We start from the raw sequence: 25,853 nt of genomic DNA, 5'->3' as shown, positions 1-25,853 counted from the left end.
CACTAGTAGCCTTATAGCAATGTAAACACCTAAATTTACTTTTTGCAACATACCTGTAACAGATCTGTGTTAGCTGTTTCAGCTATTTCAGAAATGGAATCCATTTTTGTCAGTAGCAGTTTGGTTCTTTCATCACTTACAGACTTACCAAGGCAAAGCCCTTTCCAACAACCTAGCCATGTATTTTCCATGCTTTCAACTAAAGTCTAAAATAAAAATTTTAAAACTGCATATATTTACATAAAACATGCATATAGTGGAATCTCAAGATACGATAAGCTCTATATAAGGGAAATTCGAGATAAGAGGAAAGTATGAGCGAAAAATTCATCTCTGCATATGAGCACTGACTCAACGAGACAGGCTGTTGGTATGCGTGGTGCATTTCTCGATCAGGCTCGACTCGAGGAACCCCCTCGTTAGATCATTCAGTGTTCTTTGACCTACATGTTCATGCACTTGTTATTTAATTGTTTTTAACATTCAACGTGAAAATAATTATTTCATGATGCCTTCCAAGGAGATTGTTGCCTCAGATAGTACTGCAAAGAAAAAGAAGGAAGCCATGGCCATTGAAATTAAGAAAGAAATCATAGATAAACCTAAGCATGGTGCAAGAGTGACGGAACTGGAGAAGACTTATGGCCATACGACATAAACAATCTGCACTATTCTGAAGAAGAAGAAAGAAATTAAGAAACTTGATGTGGTCAAAGGAGTTACTGTTATTTCCAAGCACTGTCCAAAACTCCTAGAAGATGTTGAGAAGCTGCTGTTGGTGTGGATTAACAAGAAGCAGTTACAAGGCGATTTGGTGTCAGAAGCTATGATTTGCGTTAAGAACTGAGGACCTTCTCAAAAAAACACCAGGTACGTTGACTGAAGAGGAGATGGCAAAGAGATGTTTTGGGCTGCGGAATGGATTGACTGGATTTATATTCAATGGCAAAGTTTGTTTCTAGATACAAGAAATTCGCTGTACGAGCTCAATGCTAGAACAAATTAAACTGATATCTCGAGGTTCCACTGTACATATATATAGTATCATAAATTTTTTATTTAAAAACATAATTATTAATGCATAATATGCTGCTGAAAATTGATCAGTAAAGACAAAAATTAATAAATTCAGAACCTATTTTACACAAAGACCCCCCCAAAAATGAAACTTAATACCACATTTTGAAAAATTTATTGGTACTGAAATTCACTTTTTTGGGTCTTTGTCTAAAATAAGTTCTAAATTTCTTACTTTCTGTTCATATATGAACAGAAAGTAAGAAATAAAAACATTCAAGAAGTAAGAATAGTGCAGCTCGATTATAACAGTGATTTATTAGACAAAATATCCCCTCTGTTACACTCATCAATTGCCAATCGAAATATTTTTGTATCTAAGTATTTTTAATTTGTCTATGTACCTTCCTAAATTAAATCAAATGGCCTAATGAATTTAAATATTTTATTTTCTCATTAAGATATTTTTCACGGACTTTATAACAGCATGTAGCCTTTGAGATCCATATATTTTTATTTCATTTTTTCACATATATTGTTTCAGTTAGAGTTGACCAACATTAGAATTTACACTGGCCACATCATTGTTGTGCATGTTCTATCATAATTGAGTTCAAACTGCTAGTCAGGATTTGTGCTCATTTACTGCAGATTAAATCAGTTTAGTTTAAAAAATAACAAACTGGTACTGTGTGTTTAACAATGAATTAAAAAAGGATTATCCATTTTTTAAAAAGGTTTGTTATCATACTGAAAAATAAAGGAGATGGTTGGTTTTTGCTTTTTAGAGTTTTCAATAACTCATGGTGAGCTTTTGGACATTACAAATCCCCTGAAATCTACAAAACATAAAGCTTAAAAGCACCTATAGGAACTTCCTAAAATACATTAACCATAATTTAAAGGTGGTTAATTTAAGAGACAGAGAATTTTTACTAGCAACTTAAGAAACAACTTTTGAATTTCAAGTTGCTATTCACAATCTCAGCTTTAAATTGGTCATATAATTTGATTTTGAAGTTCTTTGACAGTTTAGACTAGCCATAACAAAAAGCTGTCATAAACACTGACAACTTCTTAGTAATACAGTATGTTCAGTCCCACAATGTCATCACCTTATTCCCCCCCCTTTTTTTTTCTTTCTCTCTCTCTCTCTCTCTTTTTTTTTTTTTTTTTCTTTTTTTCATACAGAAGCCTATTGGATTTACTTTAAACCTTAAAAATATCATAGCTATTACACTCTATAAAAAAAAAAAAAAAAAAAAAAAAACCCTGAACGTAGCTTTAAGTTATGCCAACCAGTTATCAAGGTCAATTTAAAGCAAAAGTTTTTAATTTAAAAATTTTGCAGTATAGGTGCCTTTTAAACTAAACTTTTTATTTTTTTACATTTGGAATACTGAGATTTCATGTGTTGATGGGTTTTCTTTTACACAACCATCAAGATTAACCACATAAAGGAAAACAATATTTGACTAGCACGAAAAGCCATTTTTGTTATAATAAATAAAAAATTCAGTTGAGGCAAACGTGCAAGCTCATTTTGGCTATTTCTTGGAAAGTTTTGTCTAACTCCCAATCAGCATTAAGAAAAATTATAAATTCTGCTATTTTTTCCAATAAATTTTCCAAAGTTTACAAAAGTATTTTCCCTGTAAATGCTAAATAAACAAGAAAATAAATATTAATGCATGCTCAGATCGAAAACCAAGAAATTAAAGTTCTCTCCTATGCTTTCCAGTTATAATTTTAATTAAAAACATACTGCGGCAGTCAGTTATTGCCAAGTAAATAGCACAAAGCAATTTTCTTATGCCTTAAAGCTCCACTGTTAATTCTTATTTAAGTCTATTTAAAATTAGGTTTGCTGTTATTTTATTTATGCACTGTATTTACTTGCATATTTTTGTCTTTTTTTTTAACTATTTTTATCCTATAAAAATAAAAAAAAGTAAAATTATGTGGATAATTTAATTTTCAAAGGATGTGAAAGTATTCATGGATCAAACTACCAGTAATTTTCACAGTATTATTTATTTAAAAGAAACCTAGATTCCAATAAGAATGCATAGTAATATTAACATTACAATACCTAATAGGACATCTTTATATCTATTTCCTCGTATTTCGAATCTCACCCACACCCACCGTTGTTCATTACTACTTTTTAAGACTCAAATCACTTAATGCCATTGAAACTGCTCTTTGTGCCACCCGCTAAAGATTGCGTCATTGCCATGACTACCATTGCCAGCGTTTTTGTCACCACTCAATCGTCTTCCCATATGCAGTGATCTCCAGTACCATCATGAGCATTAGATATCCCTATTTTCTTGATGCTGTTCACTACTATTACTTCATCAGTTGGAGCCTATTAACACAAAACCCATCGGCAAATCAACTAGTAAAATAAAATAATTCCTAACTGAATGCATCCCTCCTAAAATTTAAGCTGCTTGCTTTCAGAATGCCTCAAGGAAGAGGAAAATTGCGTTAATATTTAACAAATTTTCAGAGCCTCATGATTAAGCTAAGAGAGAAAGTGCATCAACAAATACAGTATTTAATATTTCTTTTAAGAAAAAAAAGTATCTATGTTTTAGAAGCTATTGGATTCATTTTAGATGAATTATATATACAATTTATAACATGACAATAATTTTTTTTTTCAATTAACATTGGGAAATGAATGAATATGTGATACAGTACAAAGTTCAAGATTCAGACGTGCAATATCCGGAATAATCTAAAATCCGAACTTCAAAGCCACCAACAACCTTTTTAGACCAAAGGGGAAATTTGCTCAGAAGGGCTATTAATTTCGTTCTGGCATTTTGCACTGATTCACTAGAAACGGCGAATCACATTTTTAATTATAAATTTTTTGTTATTGTATGCTTTACACGTGCACATCGTATTTTTTCCCCCATAGTAAAACATGCAGAGAGTTCAGATTCTTAATTTCATTTTGGCACAAAATAAAATACCTTGTTATTCAAGAAACAATCATTTTACTATAAATTTGTGTCATAAATAATTTGGCCCCGTAGCTGCGTATCTGCTTGGCATACTTCTCAAACCGAAACATTCTACATAGAAACATCGTCTACTTTACACTACTATTTTATATCCCTGATACCAACCTGGTGAATCATTATTATATTTTGCTTTCGTATTATATTTGTGTTTATCAACACATGTTAACCTGAGTAATGACTCCTGCAGTGATGCCTAAAGATTTTTTTTTTTTTTTTTTTTAATATTAGTAATCGAATAGAAAAAGTATGGTAACCTTTTATGTTGACATTACGCTTGGCGATCATTACAGATTTAAGTTAAGTGCACTAAGAAATGTTGACGAAAAAACTTTAACAAAAATTTCTTTCCATATGCTAAAAACAGATTTTGTTATTGATACTCATAGACATTTAGTGATATTTGAATTAAGAACAACTGATTGTTATTCACATACATTTGTTATTCACATACATTTATTCACATACACCCACAGAATTGGCGCCAGAGCTCATATGGCCGCACTGGGAGGCAGAATTTAGGAAAGACAAAATTTGGGAAGCACTGAGCAGAAAAATTAAGGAATGACAAAATTTTTAGAATTTAGGGAAAGTACTGGGACCCAAAATTTAAAACTTAGGGAGGTGCATGGAAGCAGAATTTAGGACACCCAGAGACTGCATCAGGCAGTAAGCTATCTAGCAGTGGCTCTTGATAAGCCTTACGTATATATGCAAATTTATTTATTCAGGACTCAGATAATGATGTGAAAAATAGACATAAATAATATAAATAACTAAATTAATACAATTCAGGCTTAACTGCTTCTGTGCATGATAGAAGAAAAACAAAATTTAGCAGAAGAACTTGTCTTTTGTTGGCAATCTCATGATACATAGGCAATAATGTATAGCAGACGTTATTATGCTAGATTAAACTTATACGTAATGTATAAGTTTAATCCAAGTAATTTCAGTAATGATTCCAAGTAATTTCAGTTAATATGGCAGATTGCCCTATCCCTTAACCTTCTGATTTGATCCAACTTATTATTTTTTGCAGGCTGCTATTATTACAGCATTTTTCTGAAAATTAAAGTTTGAACTGTCAATTATGGCAAAAAGAGTTTCTAATTCTGAAGCTGTAAAAGGATTAACAAAGCGAAGGCACATTTTGATCAAAAAGTGTAATTGCTACAAAAAATGGATAAAGGTTTATCCGTTTCAAATTTATGCAAGGAGTACGCAATGGAAAGTCAACTGTATATGCCATAAGAAAACAGAAAAAGGAATTTTTTGCGATTCTGAAATCTGCCTTGCAATGAATAACAGAAAAATTATTCGTTATGCTAGAAGTGATAATTATGACCAACGTGATGACTGAATCAGTCAGGCAGCATCGCGACAAGAGCATGCCATTGACGGATGCAGTGCAAATGGCTCAAGCCAAAATATTTGATGAAGAAATGTACTTAAAAACTGAGTGCATATATTCGACAGATTCGTTAATAAAATTTAAAAATCATCATGGTATAAGGCAATTAAAAATTTCAGGTGAAAAAGTTTCAGCTCTCACCTGAAGCTGCTGAACTATTTGCAGATGAATTTATTGAACTCATTAATAGTGAAAATTATCTCCAGAACAAATTTACAGCACTGGTAAAACTGGTCTTCTCAGGCAATATGTGCCCCGAAATACCTTGGCAACCTCTACAGAAAAGGCTCCAACTGGTGTCAAAGATTCCAAAGCAAAACTAACAATTTTAGCATGCGCAAATGCTGCAGGAACGCACAAGTGTAAACTTTTTCTAACCGTAAAAAATACAAGAGCTCGAGCATTTAAAGGACTAAAGAATTTCTCCGTTAGGTATCATGAAAATAAAAGAGCATGGATAACAAAAGCGTTAATGAATGATTGGTTTGAAAATCATTTCATACCTAAGGCTCGACGACATTTGAATTCAGTTTGTTTACCCGCCGACGAAAAAAGCAAAAATTTTCCTGATTGTAGACAATTATTTGGCTCATTCTTAAAGTTTTAGTGAAAGATAATGTACTCATTATTATTCTTCCTCCAAATTGTACGTCCATCATTTAGCCAATGGATATCGTACTAGTGTGCAGGCTGAAATATAAAGCAGCATTTTTAAAAGCCATGTTAAATTTCTTGAATAATGGAAAGAGTGTTTAAGAATTTTTGAAATATTTTAGCATAAAATCTGCTGTATGGAGCATGCCGAGATCGCGGAAGGATGCGTTTCCAGATACTTTAAAAAATGCTTGGCACAATTTCTGGCCAGCTACCATATTTCATGGTGAGGATGATGAAGATGATAGCCACGAATATGAAGATTTTTGGATGTCTCAAACCAAAGGTGAAACTTTCCAGTTAAGAGAATTTGTAAAGCAATGTGGAGAAACAGTAATTAATAAATGAAGATATAACAGAAGTTTTTCATTGCGATGACAATGCCCCAATCATCAATCAACAGACTGCGAAATCTGTAGTATGGTTCTAGATACAGAAAATACCACCAATGATAGAGAAAAAAATGACAGAGAGGTTACTGAAAATGAAAAAAAAATTCTATTGATTAGTTGGAATTCTTGACACTTGCAGTTACAGGACTTGAACAAGATGGAACTTTGTAATTGAACAAGAAATTATGCCTGTCTATAGAATTAAAGTATTAGCACAAAAATGAAGATTAGACAACTTACATTGAAAGAAATGTTTAGTAAAGTAAACAAATAAATGTTAAGCCTCCCCTCTTTTTTAATTTTGACACCCTTTAGATTATAAATGCTTCCTTATTTTATAAATCATGATTTTATACTTTTAATTTTTTCAATTGCTACATGCTATCTTACTAGATTTAAACTCAAGATCTAATATCCAGAAAAAAACTCAAATCCAGAATCTCCGAAATCCCAATTTCGGACTTCATACTGTATACGCTCATCTCATTTAATTTACTAATAGTCCATCATATAGCATTTGATAAGTATGCAGACTATAAAACACACAGTCACTGCAAAGCAGTTTTACCTTGTGTATAAGACTTCCTCTCTTTGTTTACTCTGAGAATTATTACCAAGCTATAAAATGTGTGTCCTTTCTAAAAACGGATATGATGAGGATTGCATTGCAGGGAGATTCAATTTTCCCTCCATGACAAGTGTGTTTTCCTTTATAGATAGCTGCGAACCTCAAAATATGAAAAACTGGGAGGTTTTCCCATTATGCGAGGGCACTGTGTGGAGTTTTTTAAATAAACTCAAAATTTTATTTAATTTGTTTTACAACATAATTCAATTTATTTAGTTATTAATAAAGATTCTCACATAAAATATTATACTGATATTTAATTATATAATCTAAATTTTATCCTCTTTTGCTAATTTCATTTTGTAATTTTCTTATACTTTTATGCTGAGAAAATACCAAGTAGACAAGGAAAGCTGTAATTTATCAAAGTACTTTTAAAAATGGTATAAATAAAATTAATAATTATTGTGCTTACTATTGTGTGGATAAACTCAGTAATGTAGCATATTGTTTTATTTGTGAAATACTTTCTCCTAACCACGTGCCTTCATGGTGTAATTGGAGGCATATTCGATAGCAGTCAGGAGGTCTGGATTTCGTATCTCAACAAGGCTGTGGTATAACTGAAAGCACGGGGCGATAGCAATAGGGAGGCCCTGATTTCCAGTGCCAGTGAAAGCAATGCATGTTTTTCATGTTTCCTGTTTTGAAATGGACCTAATGATTCTACCTATTGATGTAAAACATAATTAAATACAAATATTTATTGATAAAACATGGGTTGAATCCTCATATTAAATTTTATAAATATCTATAATAGATTAGCAAAATTCTCACTAAATAAAATTTAATAAAAAAATTATACTGAAGATCACTAGGAATGAAATTTGCACAATTTAAGCTTCATTAATTCAATAATGAAGCTTACAGATGTGCAAATTTTATTGATGAGAAACACAATAGTATACAAAAACCAGGAGATATGCAACCTATCAAAAGATATGTAGAAAAATTAGGAGTCTTCCATTAAAACTGGCAGAGTTGACAGGTATGTTTATAATAGGCAGTGTGCAAAATTATATATATATTTAAAAACAAAAAGCGCCAAGAGAGAGGCAAACTTTGCCAACTCTAGACCCTGGGCAGAGGTACCAGTGAAAAACTTCACAAAACGACACTTGAATTGGTGCGGACCAGGGGAGAAGGTGTAATTGAGGCATTGTTTCCAGATTATTCTGCCAATAGTTTAATATGTTAAAAATTATTTATTATGATTTGTGTGTGCATTAATAAAAATATTTTAGATGTTCCAATGGAAGTCCAACCACTTTGTCTTTTCTTTAACATCTCATGGAGATGTTTTTTGTATTGTGGGGATTATCAGTCATTTTTAAGGTTACTGATCTGGCTGGTTTCAGGGGTTTAGAAAATCAGGTAATTGGCTGTAAAGGAATTTAAATTTTGTTTTAAGCTGTAATTATTCAATTTGGGTGGAGAAATCAACTTTTCTTTGAAGGTTGCTCAGACAGAGAGCCTCAGATATGAATTGATTCTCAAATGTAACAAAAAGGAAATGAAAGTGGGTGCATCTCCCTCATTATGGGCCCTTTCCTGCATCAGTATATGCATTGCATAGACATGGTTTTTTTCCTCAACTGGTTTCCATGGTTAAAGAATGACATTCAAATGTCAGTTCCCTGCATCCCATTAGGGCTGTTCTTTATGTCAACTTACTTTATGGCCTATTCGAAATTCTACATGCCGAGTTAGGAAGTCATGTGTTCAGATCACTTTGAATGTCTTAAAAGGATCGTTCTCCAAAATATAGAGTAGAGTCATCATTACATCTCAATTGTTACTCAGTGTAACTACAGTCACTTTTAAATTGATGTCTGTTGCAGTTTTTTTTTTTTTTTTGGGAAATGAGAGGTTATAACTGCATATTTTTTTTTTCTTCAGGAAAGTGTGACTTTTCTTTTAGGTATAAAATGTATCATTTTCATTAAGTTAATATGCAGCTGAAAAGGAAGTCACTGTTAGTGTGATGGAAGAAAATTAAAATACATAATTTGCTTTTTTGCAGAAAACATGTATTTGGTCTAAGAAAAAAAATTCTTCCCTTATCCAGATGTGTTGTATCCCACTTATTCTAAATGATTGAAATTTTACTTTTACTTCAAAATATTACTATGTTAAAAGGTTATAGGGAGCAGCATAAGCAATTATGATTTCGCAACAAATGCTCCTCTAGATATTCACCTATAACTACACTTATCAAAATATTTTTTGCCCAAACCAGGACAGCATTGAGGAAATACAACAGGAAATAAAACCTGATAGGATAAATAGCTATGATTGAAAAGGCTAAATAAAAAAGTTGTTAACAAAAAACAATAACGAGTTCAAAAAAATTTTTAATAACTCAACTGAACAAACCCTTTTATTAAGAAGTTATCAGTATTTATTACTAATGTGAACTTTCTTTAAAAATTGTTTATTTTTAACAACATCAAAAATTTACTGCAGTTTCATTCACTGTTAATTTTGCAGCTTTATGAAAGCTTTATAGTTGATTTAGCATCGTTCTCTCTTTCTTCAGATTGTATGACATTCATTATTGAGAATATTCTTTCGACTGGTGCTGATATGCCTGCCATGCTGAAAATATACTTTGTGCACAATCACAACTTTTTTCAAAAACAGATAATCATTTCTTAATTCATCAGAAAACACAAAGTTTCCTTTTGGCATTTTAAGGATTAATTTAATGTGCAATAAAAAATAATTGCAAATGCTGACTCACAATCTAAACAAAGATAGGACATGAATGACAATGGCATGGCCAATGCAAGTTTCAGTGTAACCAGATCTAACTGAAACAAAATGTATAAAAAATGAAATAAAATTATCTGGATTTCACAGGCTATATATGCTAATATAAATTCTGTTAAAAAATATCTGGTTGAAAAAAAATAAAACATCTAAATTCATTACGTCCCATGCTATAATTTTGGGGAAAAACATTTAGATTGACAACAATAAGTGTAAAAGAGGGGATATTTTAATTGCGAAATCAATGTTTTACCTGAAGCTGTACTATTTTTATTTTTTGCATATTCGACATTTTTAAAATTTTACCAAATTTCCGGGACAGAATGACAAATCGGCCATAACACAGGAAATATATCATTAAACTGAAATAGTCCTAATCAAAGCAGGATGCCTAGTAAGCCTATTTATAATTCAGGTTTCTGGAAGTAGGAATCAAGGGAATGTAGTTGAAAGAAAATTAGTTAAAAGTGCATATTGTTCTACTTTTGCAAAGAAGGAACAAAATGTTTTAGATTTCTCTGACGAAATTATAAAATTTATATTAGCTTAAAAAGATAAGTTTATTTACATTTTTATTTTTAAGTATTATTTTTCAGCTTTGTTTAGAAAAATATTATTATCACATACTCCATATTTGAGCATCACTAAATACTGCACATGCGTCAGACTATTTAGTAAAATAAAAATGAAATGAAGTTCTATCTGCGTGTAAAATGAATTGCTGGTTCTTTTTATAGAATGCAGGGCTATCAAAAAAAAAAAAAAAAATTCCTAAGCAACATAGCATTGATAATTACTTTTAGACTATCAAATTAGTTTAGTTAATTGTACTGCATAACTGAAGTGCTATTGTGGAGTTAATAGCACTATGTAATAGAAGTATAATTTTAAGAGTTTTGGTACAGGAATTCCATGACAGCTAAGAATATTTAAAGACATTTTCATTATATTTAAAATTTCCTTTTTAGAAAGAAAAATGAGACTAAACCATTATGTTTTAAAAAAAAAAAACTGCATACTCATATCTAGTATTAAAAAAATTGCTTTTAATTCTTTAGTCCTTTGAAATTAAAGGTAATTTATTTCTTATTATCAACTTCCAAAAATACATGTAAATTTACTTAACACAAAATTAAATTTAGATTAAAATAATTTTTTAATTCTCTAAATGCAAAATAATAATTTAGAGAAATCTAGCAATAATTCAGAGTATCATTTAAAGTTTTTTTTTTCAATTTTATATTCAATTAAACTTTTAATTGAGTTATATCTTTTGGGGCAATATTAATTTAACTTGTATGCACAAATACATTAAATACACAATAACCATACAGTCAAGTAATTTGTTAAAATACATTGTTCAAAATCACGCAAAGCAAGCTACTGGGGAAAGGAAAAAAAAAAGGTATCAGCTAAAAGGAAGGGATGCCTTCATAGAGTACTTTCTAAATGAAGATGACTCATATGCGCATTACATAAGGCAGGGATGAGCAAACTACGGCCCGCCGGAAGGTTCTATCCGGTCCGCGAATAGAATTTTAATTTGCCAGTCCGATAAAAATTAAAAGAAATATATATTTATATATTATATAAACATCTCCTTTTCTACTTTGTTTAAATATTACTTTTTTCTTCCTTTTTTTGCAAAGAACTGATGATTCTTTTACTTTCTCTATTTTTGTTCTACAAAACATAAATCGCCGGAAATAGCAAGCACAGATAGCTTTCAATCGGTAACATATTAAAAGTGGAAGTTCTTTGTCAGTTATAGCTGTAGATTGGCACCTACAAGCATTATCTTTTTCTCAGGGAGCAGACTTAAGGAAATCCAATATAGGTGAATTAGACCTCACATGTGGCAGATTGCACATTTTTAAGATATAGCGAGCATCTTTTTCTTTTGACACTTTTCAAAGATTATTTGCTGCATATGGAAAGATTGTAGATGTATGGCATCAATTTAAATAGCGGTGGAATTATTAAAAGCGTATCGTAGCTAGTGTTTGTATGGGTTATTCGTAAAATATTTCAACTCCAAAATGGTGAGTAAAAACGTAAAGTTGATTCAGAGTGCCGTGTTTTTAATGATGAATAGACCTGGAAATATTTTTTTACAATTGTATAAGATAAACCAGTGTGTCTCATCTGCAATGAAGCTGTAGCAGTCTTCAAAGAATATAAAATTTCCCATCATTTCACATTTAAGCATAAGAATTCCAATTATGAAGCAATGTCGGAATATGAAAGAAAACACAACGCAGAAAGTGTTTGTAAAAAATTATTAGGCCGGCAAAACTTTTTCAAGAAGGTAAACAGTATCCAAGATGCAGCTACATATGCAAGTTACATTATAGAATAATATATTGCTAAAAATAATAAAGCTCTTAGTGACGGGGAGTTCATTAAACAATGGATGCTCCAAGTATGTGATGTTTTATGTTAAGACAAAAATAATTTTGAGATTGTAAGCTTATCTCGAAAAACCGTGACCTCTAGAATTAAAGACATCAATAAAAATTTTGCATCACAAAAACAGTCAAAGACTGGCCACTTTAAATTTTGCTCCATAGCTATGCATGAAAACACTGATATAAATGATACTGCTCAATTAGTATTATTTATAAGAGTTGATATGAACTTTGAAATTATCGAGTAACTGACGTACATGCATTCTTTAAAGGGAACTACAATAGGATGTGATATTTTCGTGAATTTCAGGAAGAGCTTTAAACTTTGAAAGTGCCTATAACAAATATATGCAATATTACAACCGATGGAGCACCAAATATGACAGGAAAAACATCTGGATTTCTTGGACTCTTTAATCAAAACTATTCCGGGAACAATGTTGTTTTCTACATTTCATACATGAAGATGCTCTGTGTAAATCTGCATTGAATATTAAACCCATGTTGGATGCAGTCGTGAAGCTTGTAAATATTATTCGATCTCGGGGACTTACTCACAGGCAATTTCGAGATTTTCTTCGGTCCATGCGACCCGAATACTCTGATGTACTGTTTTACACGAAAGTAAGGTGGATTAGTGCAGGATGTGCTTTCGAGCAAGTTTGGCAGCTGAAAAACGTATCGCTCTTCCATAAGAAACAGTGTTCTGCAGAGTTCAAAATGAAGAACTCTGCTAAGAATGACTTGTCTCATTTTTCGAGGTTAAATTCAATACCCTTAGCAAATGAAGAGAAGCTTAAGAATAATGAAGATAGCTTGAAAAATCTTTATTTTGAGTTCGAGTGCCGATTTTAAGATTTCAGTTCCATTCAAACAGCATTGGATATTTTTACCATGCCTTTCACCATAAATTATGAAGCAGTGAGGCCAGATTTGCAGCTTGAATCAATTGAGTTGCCATATAACAATCATCTCAAACAGTTGTTTCTAAATATGCCAAAGTTTGAAAGTAAGTTTCCGAAATTTAATATCTCACCCCCAGAAAATCAGTGCTATGTTTGCCTTATCTTATACATGTGAATAAGTGTTTTTAACTATGAACCTTAGAAAGAATTATAGCAAACGTAGACTGACAGATGAGTATTTAGCCTCGTTCCCTAGAATCTGTACATCTCGTTTCGAACCTCAATGTAAGGAACTTTTAAAAATAAAATTGCAATTTCATTGATCTTGTAGCCTAGGCTACTAATGTTTAAAATTAATTTATGACTAGTAACAGCATGAATTATAAACAAATAGCTAAGTTATTGCATTTTATTTTCCAGCTATCGAAATGCGACGCTACGAGCAACGTTTTGAAACCAAAACCTAGCAATCATGAATCAGAACTAGAACTAGCTGCCATTCAGCATAAATTTAAATATAAATATGAACTACTTATTGCCATTCAGCATAAAAGAAATATAAATATGGATATTAACAAAATATTAAAGTTAATTTTATAAAATAATTAAATATATGAACAAATATATGAAATAAAAAATAATTATTTCTCATGCACTAACTGGGCCACTACACTACTCCCCCACCAGCAACTAAGTTACGTTACAAAGATGGAGAAATAGGTAGTAACTAGTATTGCAGTGTTAACCACTATCAAAATAATTTAGTCAGTCCTTGAATCTAACAGGTAAATGTATAGTTCTGCCTGTGCGAGAATGTTTTTGATTTACATCCGAATTTGAGTCCGGTCTCTGCAATTAGGGTAGTCAGGTTGTATCAACTGAGAATTTTCCTCAGCTAAAATATATGCTGGTTTCAAGCGATCCAGGGATACATTAACATGTTTTCCTTTTATGCTAATAGTAAAATATTTGTCCTTGCGATCAATAACAGGAAATGGTCCTTCATAAGGAGGTTCAAAAAGGTTTTTTTACCCGATCTATTCGCTGAAACATATGAGAACAAGTTTTTAAGTCTTTATGGACAAATATCTGTTCAGATGAATTTTTACGAATTAGTCTCGGTCCAGCAACTTCCATCTGTTTCTGGAGTTTATTAGCAAAAGTCTCCGATGCTGTCTGGATACTTGGTTCGCTGAAAAACTCTCCAGGAAGTCTGAGACTCTGGCCATAAACTACTTGCGCAATAGAATGATTGGTATCTTCTTGAATAGCAGTACGCAAACCCAAAAGTACTGTTGGTAACGTGTCCGTCCAAGATATGTTGTTGTGGGCTTTTAATGCTGTTTTTAATGTTCGATGAAGGCGCTCAACTTTGCCATTACACGAGGGGTGGTAGTGTGTTGGAAATTGATGCCACAGATTTTGGACAAAGCTCGTAATGTATCACTTTTAAATTGGGATCCACGATCACTAATGAGTTTACTTGGCGTTCCGAAACGCGCAATCCAGTTGCTATAAAAGGCTTTTGCGACGTTCTCAGCGGAAATATTTTCTAAAGGAATTGCTTCCATCCAATTCGAAAATTGATCTATGCAAGTAACACAATAAATATTCCCTTTAGATGGTGGAAGTGGTCCTATGATATCGATATGGATGACAGAAAATCTTCCTGGTGGTACTTCAAACTCACCTAATTTTGTTTTGGTATGCCGACTGATTTTAGCTTTTTGGCAAGGAATGCAGGTTCTTGTCCACAACTGTACATCTTTTTTTATGTTAGGCCAAATGAATTTTGATGTCATTAATTTCATAGTCGATTTTATTCCTGGATGTGATAAACCATGAATTTGTTGAAAGACGTGTTTTCTGAAAGCCTGAGGAATATACGGCCGAACATGTTTAGTTGATGTATCACACCACAAATATTTCCCCGAAGGTAGAGAACATTGCTTGAAATTCAAGGAAGTAGTGGTTTGCAAACTCTTAAGTTCTTCATCTTGAGTTTGTTCATCAGCTATTTTATCATAATCTATCGATGAAATTTCATTAACTCTAGATAATGTATCCGCCACAATATTATTCTCACCTTTTACATATTTGATATCAGTCGAAAACTGGGAGATGTATTGAAGTTGGCGAGCCTGTGTAGGTGTTGCTTTGTCAAGTTTTTGACGAAAGGCGAATATTAAGGGCTTGTGATCTGTATAAATCGTAAATACTCTTCCTTCTAGATAATGCTTAAAGTGTCTAACTGAAAGATATATGCTTAATAGTTCTCTATCATAGGTGCTATATTTTTGCTGAGTATCACTTAATTTTTTAGAAAAAAATGCTATTGGCTTCCACGACGAGTTTTCATATTGTTGCAACACTGAGTCAATCGCCGTATCTGAAGCATCTGTAAATAACGCCAGAGGTAATTCAGAATTGGGAAAAGACAACAGTGCCGTGTTCACCAGGTCATTCTTGCACGTTTCAAACTGTTTTTCAGCTTCTTCAGTCCATTCGATTTTACGTTTGTCCCTCTTTTTACCTCCCTTGAGATACGCATGTAACAATGCTTGATTCTTCACTGCATCCTTTATATAACGACGATAAAAGTTAAGTATTCCAAGAAAGGTTCTAAGTTCATGAATTGTTTCTGGTCGTTTGTAGTTAGTAATAGCTTGAACTGTTTCTGGCAAAGGACGGGAACCCTTAGGTGTAATTAGGTAGCCGAGAAACTCGATTTGGGGAACAGCAAAGACAGATTTTGAAACATTAATTCTTAACCCAAATGTATGTAATCTTTCGAAAACTAATTTAAGGTGATTTTCATGTTCTTCATGGGTACTGGATGCAATGAGTATATCGTCTAAATAGGGAAAAACGAATTCTAATCCTCTAAAGACTTCATGAATAAATCTTTGGAACGTTGCAGGAGCATTTTTTAAACCGAAACTCATTACATTAAATTCGTATAAACCGAAAGGAGTGATGATAGCCGTTTTACATTTGCCTTCTTCTGCAATGGGAATTTGAAAATAAGCTTTGAATAAATCAATTTTAGAAAAAATATTTGTACCTCTTAAAATATGATGAAAATCTTCAATGCGAGAAATTGGGTATCGATCAGGTATCGTCTGAGCATTCAATCGTCGGTAGTCCCTGCAAGGACGATATGAACCATCCTTTTTCGTAACAAGGTGCAAGGGGCTTGACCACTGGGAGTTTGATGGACGAATTATTCCATTGTCAAGCATAAATTTAAATTCCTCTTTAGCTATAGCTAAGCGTTTTGGATCGAGCTGTCATGCCTTTGAATAAACGGGTTGACCATGAGTCGTAATAAAATGTGTAACACCATGTTTAATTTGTATAGGAAAAAGGTTAGGTTTAGAAATTTCGGGATATTTCGACAGTAAATCGAAAATTTTTATGGATTTATTTAATGTGGTTACTGAGTAATCACTGGAAATAGCAGCGACATCACACTGGACACAAAGCTGTGTTACGCCATCAATTAATTTTTTCTTATTGATATCAACAAGCAATTTATATTTGTGAAGAAAGTCAGCTCCTAAAATACCTTTTGTGACATCAGCAATTATGAATGGAAACTGAAAATCACGACGTAATCCCAAATCAAGAGTTAGCGTTTTTATGCCATAAGTGGAAATATCTGTGCCATTAGCTGCATACAGTTTATATTCAGTTTTACATTTATTCTGTGAAGTAGCAGGAATTATGCTTACGTCAGCTCCGCTATCAATAAGAAAGTGCAAATTTGATCTTCGGTCACGAACGAATAAACGAAATTTGCGACAATCCTTCATATTTTCTACAGCAGCGTTTGCCGCTGAACCTACTGCAGATTCGAGTTTTCCTGTTTTTTGAAATCGTTTTTTACCCAAGCACACGGAGGCTTGCATTTCTCTGGAATGCATTTTGCTCCAAAACGAAAGTGATAAAAACAAAATTTGCCAGTAGGGTCATATCGTTTACGAGATCGGCTTCGAGATCGTGAACGTGAATTACGTAAATCCGAGTCCCTGCGTCTTGAGCGAATGGTGATTTGATCAATTTTTTGTTCAAGAAAGGTAATTCTTTGCAACAAATCATTTGCGGGAACGGAAGGAGCATTAGCACTAAATACTTCTGGTTTCTGATTCATATCACTAATTTTATCTGCCATAGACGCTAACTTGGTTACATCTTCATCACTAACTAATAATATATTTTTTATGGAGTCAGGTAGCTTCTCCAGCCATAAAGTTTTGATTAGATTTTCAGACACATCTGTAGTAGCAACTGATCTCAACTTCTGCAAAAGTTGGCTTGGTTTCATGTCTCCAAGTTCGATACCAGTAATCAAATGTTTAATCCGAACATGTTCACTTTCTTTGAATAAATGTAATAACCTAATTTTAGCATCCGAATATTTTGTGGCACTATCGTTCGTTACAATGTCCCAAATATTTTCGACGAACTTAGGTTCAAGCTGTGAAACTAAATAATTAAATTTCGTTTCTTCTGAAACGATATTACTAATTTTGAACTGAGCTTCAACTTGAAAAAACCATATTTCCGGTTTATCAGTCCAAAAAGGAGGTATTTTTACACTCACCTTATGAAGCTCCGGTGACTGCATCGTATCTTTCATAGCAGTTTCAGAAGAGTCATTTGTTGACATTTCGAAAATTAATCAGGGTCACCACGATGTAGCCTTGGCTACTAATGTTTAAAATTAATTTATGACTAGTAACAGCATGAATTATAAACAAATAGCTAAGTTATTGCATTTTATTTTCCAGCTATCGAAATGCGACGCTACGAGCAACGTTTTGAAACCAAAACCTAGCAATCATGAATCAGAACTAGAACTAGTTGCCATTCAGCATAAAGAAATTTAAATATAAATATGAACTACTTATTGCCATTCAGCATAAAAGAAATATAAATATGAATATTAACAAAATATTAAAGTTAATTTTATAAAATAATTAAATATATGAACAAATATATGAAATAAAAAATAATTATTTCTCATGCACTAACTGGGCCACTACAATCTCATTAACAGATTTCAATTGTAGTACTTGTATATTGTTTTCTAAATTTTCGAAAAATTTATCTTGGCCCGCCAAACTTTTTTTTTACGATTTTTGGCCTGCGACCGAAAAAGTTTTTGCTCATCCCTGACATAGGGAAAAAATCCCTGAAAACATCCATACAGCCAGCCTGTTCGCTGGTATTTAAAGCCTCAACCAAACTAACAGTATTCAATAACTTTAGCACTCCAATGCTAGTGGCTAAAGGAGAAGAAAGAAAAAAAAAATGTACTCAATATACTTACTTTAAGTCTAAAATCCAATGAAGATCTGGTCTTCCACCATGTTCTTACATCCTGATTTTTCATAACAAGCCTGTTTTCCAATAATATTGCTTCAAATTCAAGAAAAAGACTAGAACTAAACTAAAAAATAATAAATTATATTATTTTCAAATAGAAACAGAACTAATATAAACAAGATCACATGAACATAATTATTAAATATACAGTACTGTAGTGAAAGATTATGAATAGCACAGTTGGCAAAATTGCTTCCTTTAAGTTGCATGCATATAATTAAGTAATTTCTAATACTGGTTATTTATGTGAATGGATGATCACTAGTGCTTGTTTGTATAAGTCACTTTAGAACTACTGGCAGTGAATGTCTACATATTTCAACAAAGGAAAAAATTATCATTTTGATGGAGTAGTTGTTTTAGTGTTAAGTAGAGTTCAAGCAAACTGTGAAAATACCATTTTGGAAAAAGGAATGTTCATTAGCAGATAAAAGAAAGCAAGTTTCAGGTTTTCATAACTGTTCACATGTGAGAATCATTGATGTCTCATCATTGATCATTGATCAATAATCGTTGATCGATCATCACAAATGGCAGAATACTAAGAACTAACTAAACCTAGCACATGATTACACAATAATCACTTTTGAAATCTCATGTTAAAATGAATGCTTATGTTACCGTATACGCTCACATAGCATCTGCACTTTTTTTACTAAAATTACATTACCAAAATGCAGGTGCGGACATTACACAGGTCGTTCAAATGTTGTGCTCAGGGTTCGTACACATTTCCTTACATGAAAATTAAGGACTTTTAAGGACCATCAAAGAAAAAATTAAGGACCTATTAGCAAACAAAAAAATGAATAGAATAAAGCAATTATCCATACAACCGACTTCATGTTTGTAATTTCACTTTAAGAAACTAACAGAAGTGTGTATTATGCACTATTATTAAATTCAATTTAATACTTACCATAAAACAATTTTGAAAATTTAACTCCCTACAAGTTATGAAGTAGATAACATTAAATTAGGAACATAATTTCTTGAAAAACATGTATAAGTGTATTTTACACTAATAACAGTCATTATTTTAGAGATTTACATAATTATTATTTAACTTATTTGATATTTATTTAAACACAGTCAACTACTATTATAATCACAATGTAAGAATATTTTGCAGATTAAAATAACTGATTTGTAAACATACAATTCATTTCCTTGGTTTTTTGAAAGATACTAGAATAACAAACTGTACAATAAAAGATACAAAACATTTGTGCTTTTTTTTAAATCTGAAATCTTTTCAGCTATTTTAACATCTAATTTATTTATGTCTATTTCCTTTTCTTTAACTATTCTTCTACATTCATTTGCTTTGATAAACAAATCAATGTTCCTGTTGGTCTCAGCTTCATCTGCTAAAGCATCTACTTCTTCATTAATATCTTTAATGTCCCTTTGAAGAAATTTTTTCTTCTGCTTCATATAATCAATTTCTTCCACAATAATATTTCTTTTTCTCTTTGAATTTTCTGATTTAGTTAAAGTTTTTTGTTCTTCTAAATACTGAACTTCTAAATAATGAACTCCACTTCTTGCAGAAGCTGCTGCTGATCTCATTTCTTTATTAATTTCAATATTAAGAACACCTCCAGAAAATTTTATGTAATCAAATACTGTGCATTGAAAAATGTATGATGAGTCACTTAAATTTTCAATTTCAATTGCTTTGTTTACAGAGAAGCCCCTTTCCACAGAGGCCTGTTCATGTGACAAGATAAGAATACTTGTCACAGTGAATACTTGAATAGTGAAAATATACATTTTTTACTATATATATATATATAATTTATTTCCTAAACAATATTGATTAATTGATTATATTATCTCCTAAGTTTAATTAAAGTAGAATTATTTTAAAAGAGTGAATCCATACTGGTAAGTTATATTTTGAAAGATGAATATATATATACAGTACAAAGTCCGAGATCCGGACATTCAATATCTGGAATGATCTAAAATCCGGACCTCAAAGCCACCACAAACCAATTTTTTATGGCTTTTTTGAAGGGAAGGGGTATGCTTTACGCACGCACATTAAATTTTTTTCCTCATCATAAAAAAACATGTCGGAAATCTCGATTCTTAATCTCAGTTTGGCGCTAAATAAAATATCTCATTATTGAAGAAATAATTATTTTAGCATAAATTTGTGTGATTAGTAACTTGATTCCATACCTGCGTATCTGCTTGGCATAATCTCAAACCGAAACATTTGTTAATTTTACACCAACTAATATTTTATATCCTTGATGCCGAAATCGCAAATCATTATTTATTGTATTCATGGACCTTATAAGAAATAGACTAACCCAAACGGGTTTTCTCCCTCGTCTGAGGCGTTGTCGGCTGTCACCTTGATCACATCCGGAGGAGTAGGGACGACATGCAGAAATTTTACATTGGTTGCCTATTGCAGCGTGTATAATTGTCAAGAAAAATCTGGTTGTAGTGCCTCATTTCACAAATTAGAATTTCTACATATTTTTATTTTTGAAATTGAGATTGATTTTTAAAAATTTAGCATATTTGTTAAGCATAATTAATGTTCCAAATAATTATGAAGCTATTGCATGCTTTCAGGGCTTGATATTTTTTTAGCTTTTCCTATGCTGTAAGGAAATTTGTAACAACAGGAATTGATTTCAATTATATTTCATAATACATCATAGTGATAAACACTTTTGACTACTTAAAAATTTTTATACTTTTAATTCTAATATTAAAATTGTATTTAACCGTAATAATTAATTTTGCTTGTGTTTTATAGTGATTATTTTTTAATTTATTTTTAGTTCTGCATAAGTTTTTTTTTATTTACTGTTAATTTAATTTATTAGCCCAAAGCGGCGGTAACCTAGAAAGGCTGTTAGTTTCGAAGCGGCATTTTGCACTGTCTTACTATAAATGTCCGTGTCTCCTTGCAAATTGTTGTTACAAAATATTATCGCCCTGTATTATATGTAAAGATATTAAATAATAAAGGATCTGCATGAATACATGTATGTTTCTCGCACTGTGACAAAAACGACAGTATCTAGAGCCATCAACTTTTGAATAATGTAATCATCCACCCGAACATGGGCATCTGGACGCCCGAATTTCGAATTTGTTTCAATCTATTTCATATTTTGTAAAACTTCAACGAATTCTTGATTAACAAATTCAACGAGTTCAGAGCGAGCACTGTACGGAAAATAACAGTTTTATCTCCAGTGCGAAAATACTAAACATATGCTGTTTTCAAATGTATGTGGTTTACGGGGGGAAGAACATGATATTCAATAAATATAGGTAACACACAAAACTTTAAAAAAAAGTTCCCTTTGGGTATTATATAAAATCTGAGTGCTTCTAGATTTTATTTTATCTTTTTTTTCCCTCTTCATTACGCTCAGAAAATTTTATTCTCCGAATTTTATAAATTATTAAAATACCTAATCCACTTTAATGTTAATAATTTAATGATCAAATAAATATGATCGTTTTGAATGTTATTATAGTTTGGAAAATCACTGCCTGAAAATGTTCATTAAATTGAAAAAAAAAAAAATTATCAGATCTTGTTTAATTTTACCTTATTTATTTCAAAGCATCACATACTATCAATCTTATTTAATTTTACATTATTTTTACGCAAAATTAAGTTCATAAATTTTGTGCTTAGAGTTTTTACCAAAGTAAAGATGTTTGTACAAGAATTACGCGTGAAAAAAATGCGCGAAATGCAGTAAAAAGTGCTTTAATGAGATATATTAAATCCTATTTGGAAAATTTGTGCCTTTCATAATCTCATCACTATACAACGTATCACATTTAATAATTAAAGAGATTATGTGATACAAACGCCATAGGTTTCAATGTTAAAGTAGACCAGATCGTCCCTACTCTTTCTTGCCGACATGCCGGTGACGCACACCCCGCCCACTGGGTTAGTATATTTCTTATAAGGTCCATGATTGTATTTTGCTTTCATCACCGCATGTTTATCAACGGATGACAACTTGAGTGATGAATCATGCAGCGACGCCAAATAACAGAGTATCATCCGATTACAGATTTAAGTTTAATGCGCTAAAATGTTGACAAGGAGAGATTTAGCAGAAATTTCTTTCCTTATGCTAAAAATAGATTTTGTTAATGATACTCATAGGACAAACGATTATATTTAGTGCTATTTGAATTAAGAATAACTGATTTGTTATTCACATAAAGCCAGAACCAGCGCCAGATCTCGCATGGCCGCACCAGGCGGCAGAATTTAGCGAAGTTAAACAGAAGTTTTTCATTGCGATGACAATGCCTAATCATCAATCAAATAACGGAGGGCGAGTATGGTTCTAAATCCAGAAAATACAGCTACCGATAGTGAAGAAAGTAACAGAGAGGTTACTGAACGAGAAAAAATTTTGATTGACAAGTTATTCGGAATTCTCGACACAGCAATTACAGGACTTGAGCAATGGAACTTAATAACTGAACAAGAAATTATATGTCTATAGTATTAGTCTAAAGTATTAGCAGAGAAAACAAATCAAACAACTCACATTGAAAGAAATTTTTAATAAAGTAAACATATAAATATTAAGCTCTTTTCTTTTGTAAATTTTGATACCCTTTAAATCATAAATGCTTCATTATTTCATAAACCACGATTTCATAGTAAGTAGTGTGTGTGTCAGCTCGCTGTGAGTAATCTAACAACACTGAATAAATTATCGTTAATTACTTAGCAGTAAACATTTCATTTTTTTCTTCGTCGATATGTTATTTTATTATCATATATTATTATTTGCCGATATATTGGCCGGGCCGCAAAAATATTTGTTGTGGGCCGCGAGTTTGACATCCTTGATGTAGATTAATCTAGAAATTACACAGTTTAAAAAAATTGGTCCAAAGTTAAATCATTCATTTAACTTTGGACCATTGTTTGTTATTCAGGTATGCAATTCTTTAATAAAAAAATCTCATATGTACACCACATGACTTCCTTGTATGGAATATTAAATTATGCGCATTTTTTCTTGCATTTCATTTAAACATATTGGAATGAATTAAATCTACATTGTTGATAGCACATAAACCACAATCGAATAAATACACTCTTTTAAATTCACTATATTTGTTTATCATAGCGACACTATGGTGCTAGGTTCACTTAACAGCATTACATTTCATTCATTTTATAACTCAGAATGCACAAAATTTGTTTCATTTGAAGAATTATCTAATCGTTGCCACATGTTCTATTCAAATACTGTAATAAATCTAAAACGATGTATAAAAAAAATTAAACAAAGAAAAAAGAAATGGTTTTCCTGCAGACAATTCAGCGTCACTTAACTAATGTGCACGCGCTACTAATTAATTCAGTTCTCACTTTGTAGACAGGCAAAAAATATGTAAAAATTCAAAATATTTTCATAAAAATTTGAAAGATATACAAAAACATAAAACACCAAGTGGAGTTAAAACAATTAAAAAACAATTTTTACAATTAAAATTAAAGTTCCTATGCAAAAACAAGCTAATAACTTAAATGATAATTCCAGAATAAATTAAGCATGATTTGATTCACAATAATAAGAGAAGACGTTATTTTGTTGTTGTGAAGCTTAGTTTTTCTAGATTGGCAACAAATCCACTATTCTGCTAAGTTTCAAATGTAAACAAATAGGGCCGCTATGGTAAAACTAATTAGGCTTAGCCACACTTAAAACAACTTTTAAATTGTTGATAATTCTAGAAATATTGCATGCAGATTTACTAAAGGCATAAAAACCTTAACCAGAAGATAAGAATAACATATGAGAACATAATTCAATCATTTCTAAAGCAAAAAATGCACAATTTACAAACATATAAGAGCAACGAAACAGATCACTGAGCCGGGTAACAGAGCAGATATATATATATATTCATATATGTTTGGTGACGCCGATTGCAACCAAAATATGAGGTGCACATCTTCATATTATAGCAGTCCTATACATACAATTTCAATGTTCTGAGGCTACTCGTTTTTGAGTTATGCGAGATACCATAATTTCCGGAAGAAACGCTGCGGCATTTACGTGTTTAAAACTTAAATTTTCAGCGGGTGTGGCGTTTCTATTCATGCGGCATTTAGGTGCCCTAAAAGTAAAATATTTCTTATGATGGTCATTGTTCATAGTTTGAATAACTTTGTCATTGTACATAGTTTGGATGGCCTTGTAATTGTAGATAGACTGGTGCTGTTCCCACACAAAAGACCACTCAGTTGCTTTTTGCAAACATTATTTTGTTTATATTCTTTCTCTTGAACGGATCTACATGCCTTATTCACCATAATCGGGATCTCAGAACAATAACATTCTTCCCCCTTTCAAATCAGCATTCTCATCATTTTGAATAATCTCTCCTCTGCCATTCACCAGACTATCTATTATTGAAATCTTTTTTCGCGGACGCTTGTTTTGTTAGTTTGAGACTGTCTTTCGCTGCCTTCAAATATCGGAAACTTACATTAGATTTAAAGATATCCTTCAAAATGCTCTTCGATTAGGAAATATATGCTGATCTGTTATTAGAAGAGGATAATTGCTCTCTGGATTACATACACCTATTTTTGGGAATACTATGCCAAGGAACCGATTTTGGCAGTTATGGAAGTATTGTCACTTCAGTAATAATGAGCATTTCCGAGAAAGGCTTGATAAAATAAAAAAAGTTTACTCGTACCTGGTAGAAAAGTTTCAAAAAATTTATAAACCCGAGAAAGAATTATCGCTCGATGAAGGTATCATTCCATGGAGGGGCAGGCTATCTTTTCGTACATATAATCCTGCAAAAATTATAAAATATGGAATTTTAGTCCGTATGGTGTGTGAGGCGACATCTGGTTATATATGCAATTTAGAAATATATTGCGCACAAGGAAAATCGCTAATTGCGAAAATATTGTCCGTGCTATCACCATATTTAAATTTATGGCAGGCACGATGTATATATGAACAACTACTACGATAGTGTAAAGGTTGCAGAGGAGTTACTAAAGCATAAAACAAACATCTGTGGCACAATTAGAGTAAGCAGAGGAGTGCCAAATTGTTTAAAATCTGCTACATTGAAAAATAAGTCAATGGAATTTCGTAGAAAAGGGAAAATTATGGTACAAAAATGGAATTCGGCCAAAAAATTCATAATGATGATTTCTACGTTACATTCAGCAGACATGGTC

General features: G+C 31.9%; 1 protein-coding gene across 1 annotated transcript in view; it reads right to left on the bottom strand.

The window, feature by feature from the left end:
- The window catches only part of Sse (extra spindle pole bodies like 1, separase), a 207,686-nt gene that overhangs the window by 27,261 nt on the left and 154,572 nt on the right, over window positions 1-25,853 (bottom strand). The window contains exons 19-20 of the mRNA XM_085815136.1: window positions 18,561-18,680; window positions 54-206 (exon numbers count right to left, since the gene is read on the bottom strand). Coding sequence (XP_085671262.1) covers window positions 54-206; window positions 18,561-18,680 — 273 coding nt within the window. The remainder of the gene's footprint in view (window positions 1-53; window positions 207-18,560; window positions 18,681-25,853) is intronic.

The sequence above is a fragment of the Stegodyphus dumicola genome, chromosome 4, assembly GCF_044657685.1.
Source record: "Stegodyphus dumicola isolate Sdum_Otavi_A_Nest chromosome 4, ASM4465768v1".
In the NCBI taxonomy this organism is placed as follows: Eukaryota; Metazoa; Arthropoda; class Arachnida; order Araneae; family Eresidae; genus Stegodyphus; species Stegodyphus dumicola.
The sequence above is the reverse complement of the archived record's forward strand: the minus strand, read 5'-3'. Positions and strand labels throughout refer to the sequence as shown.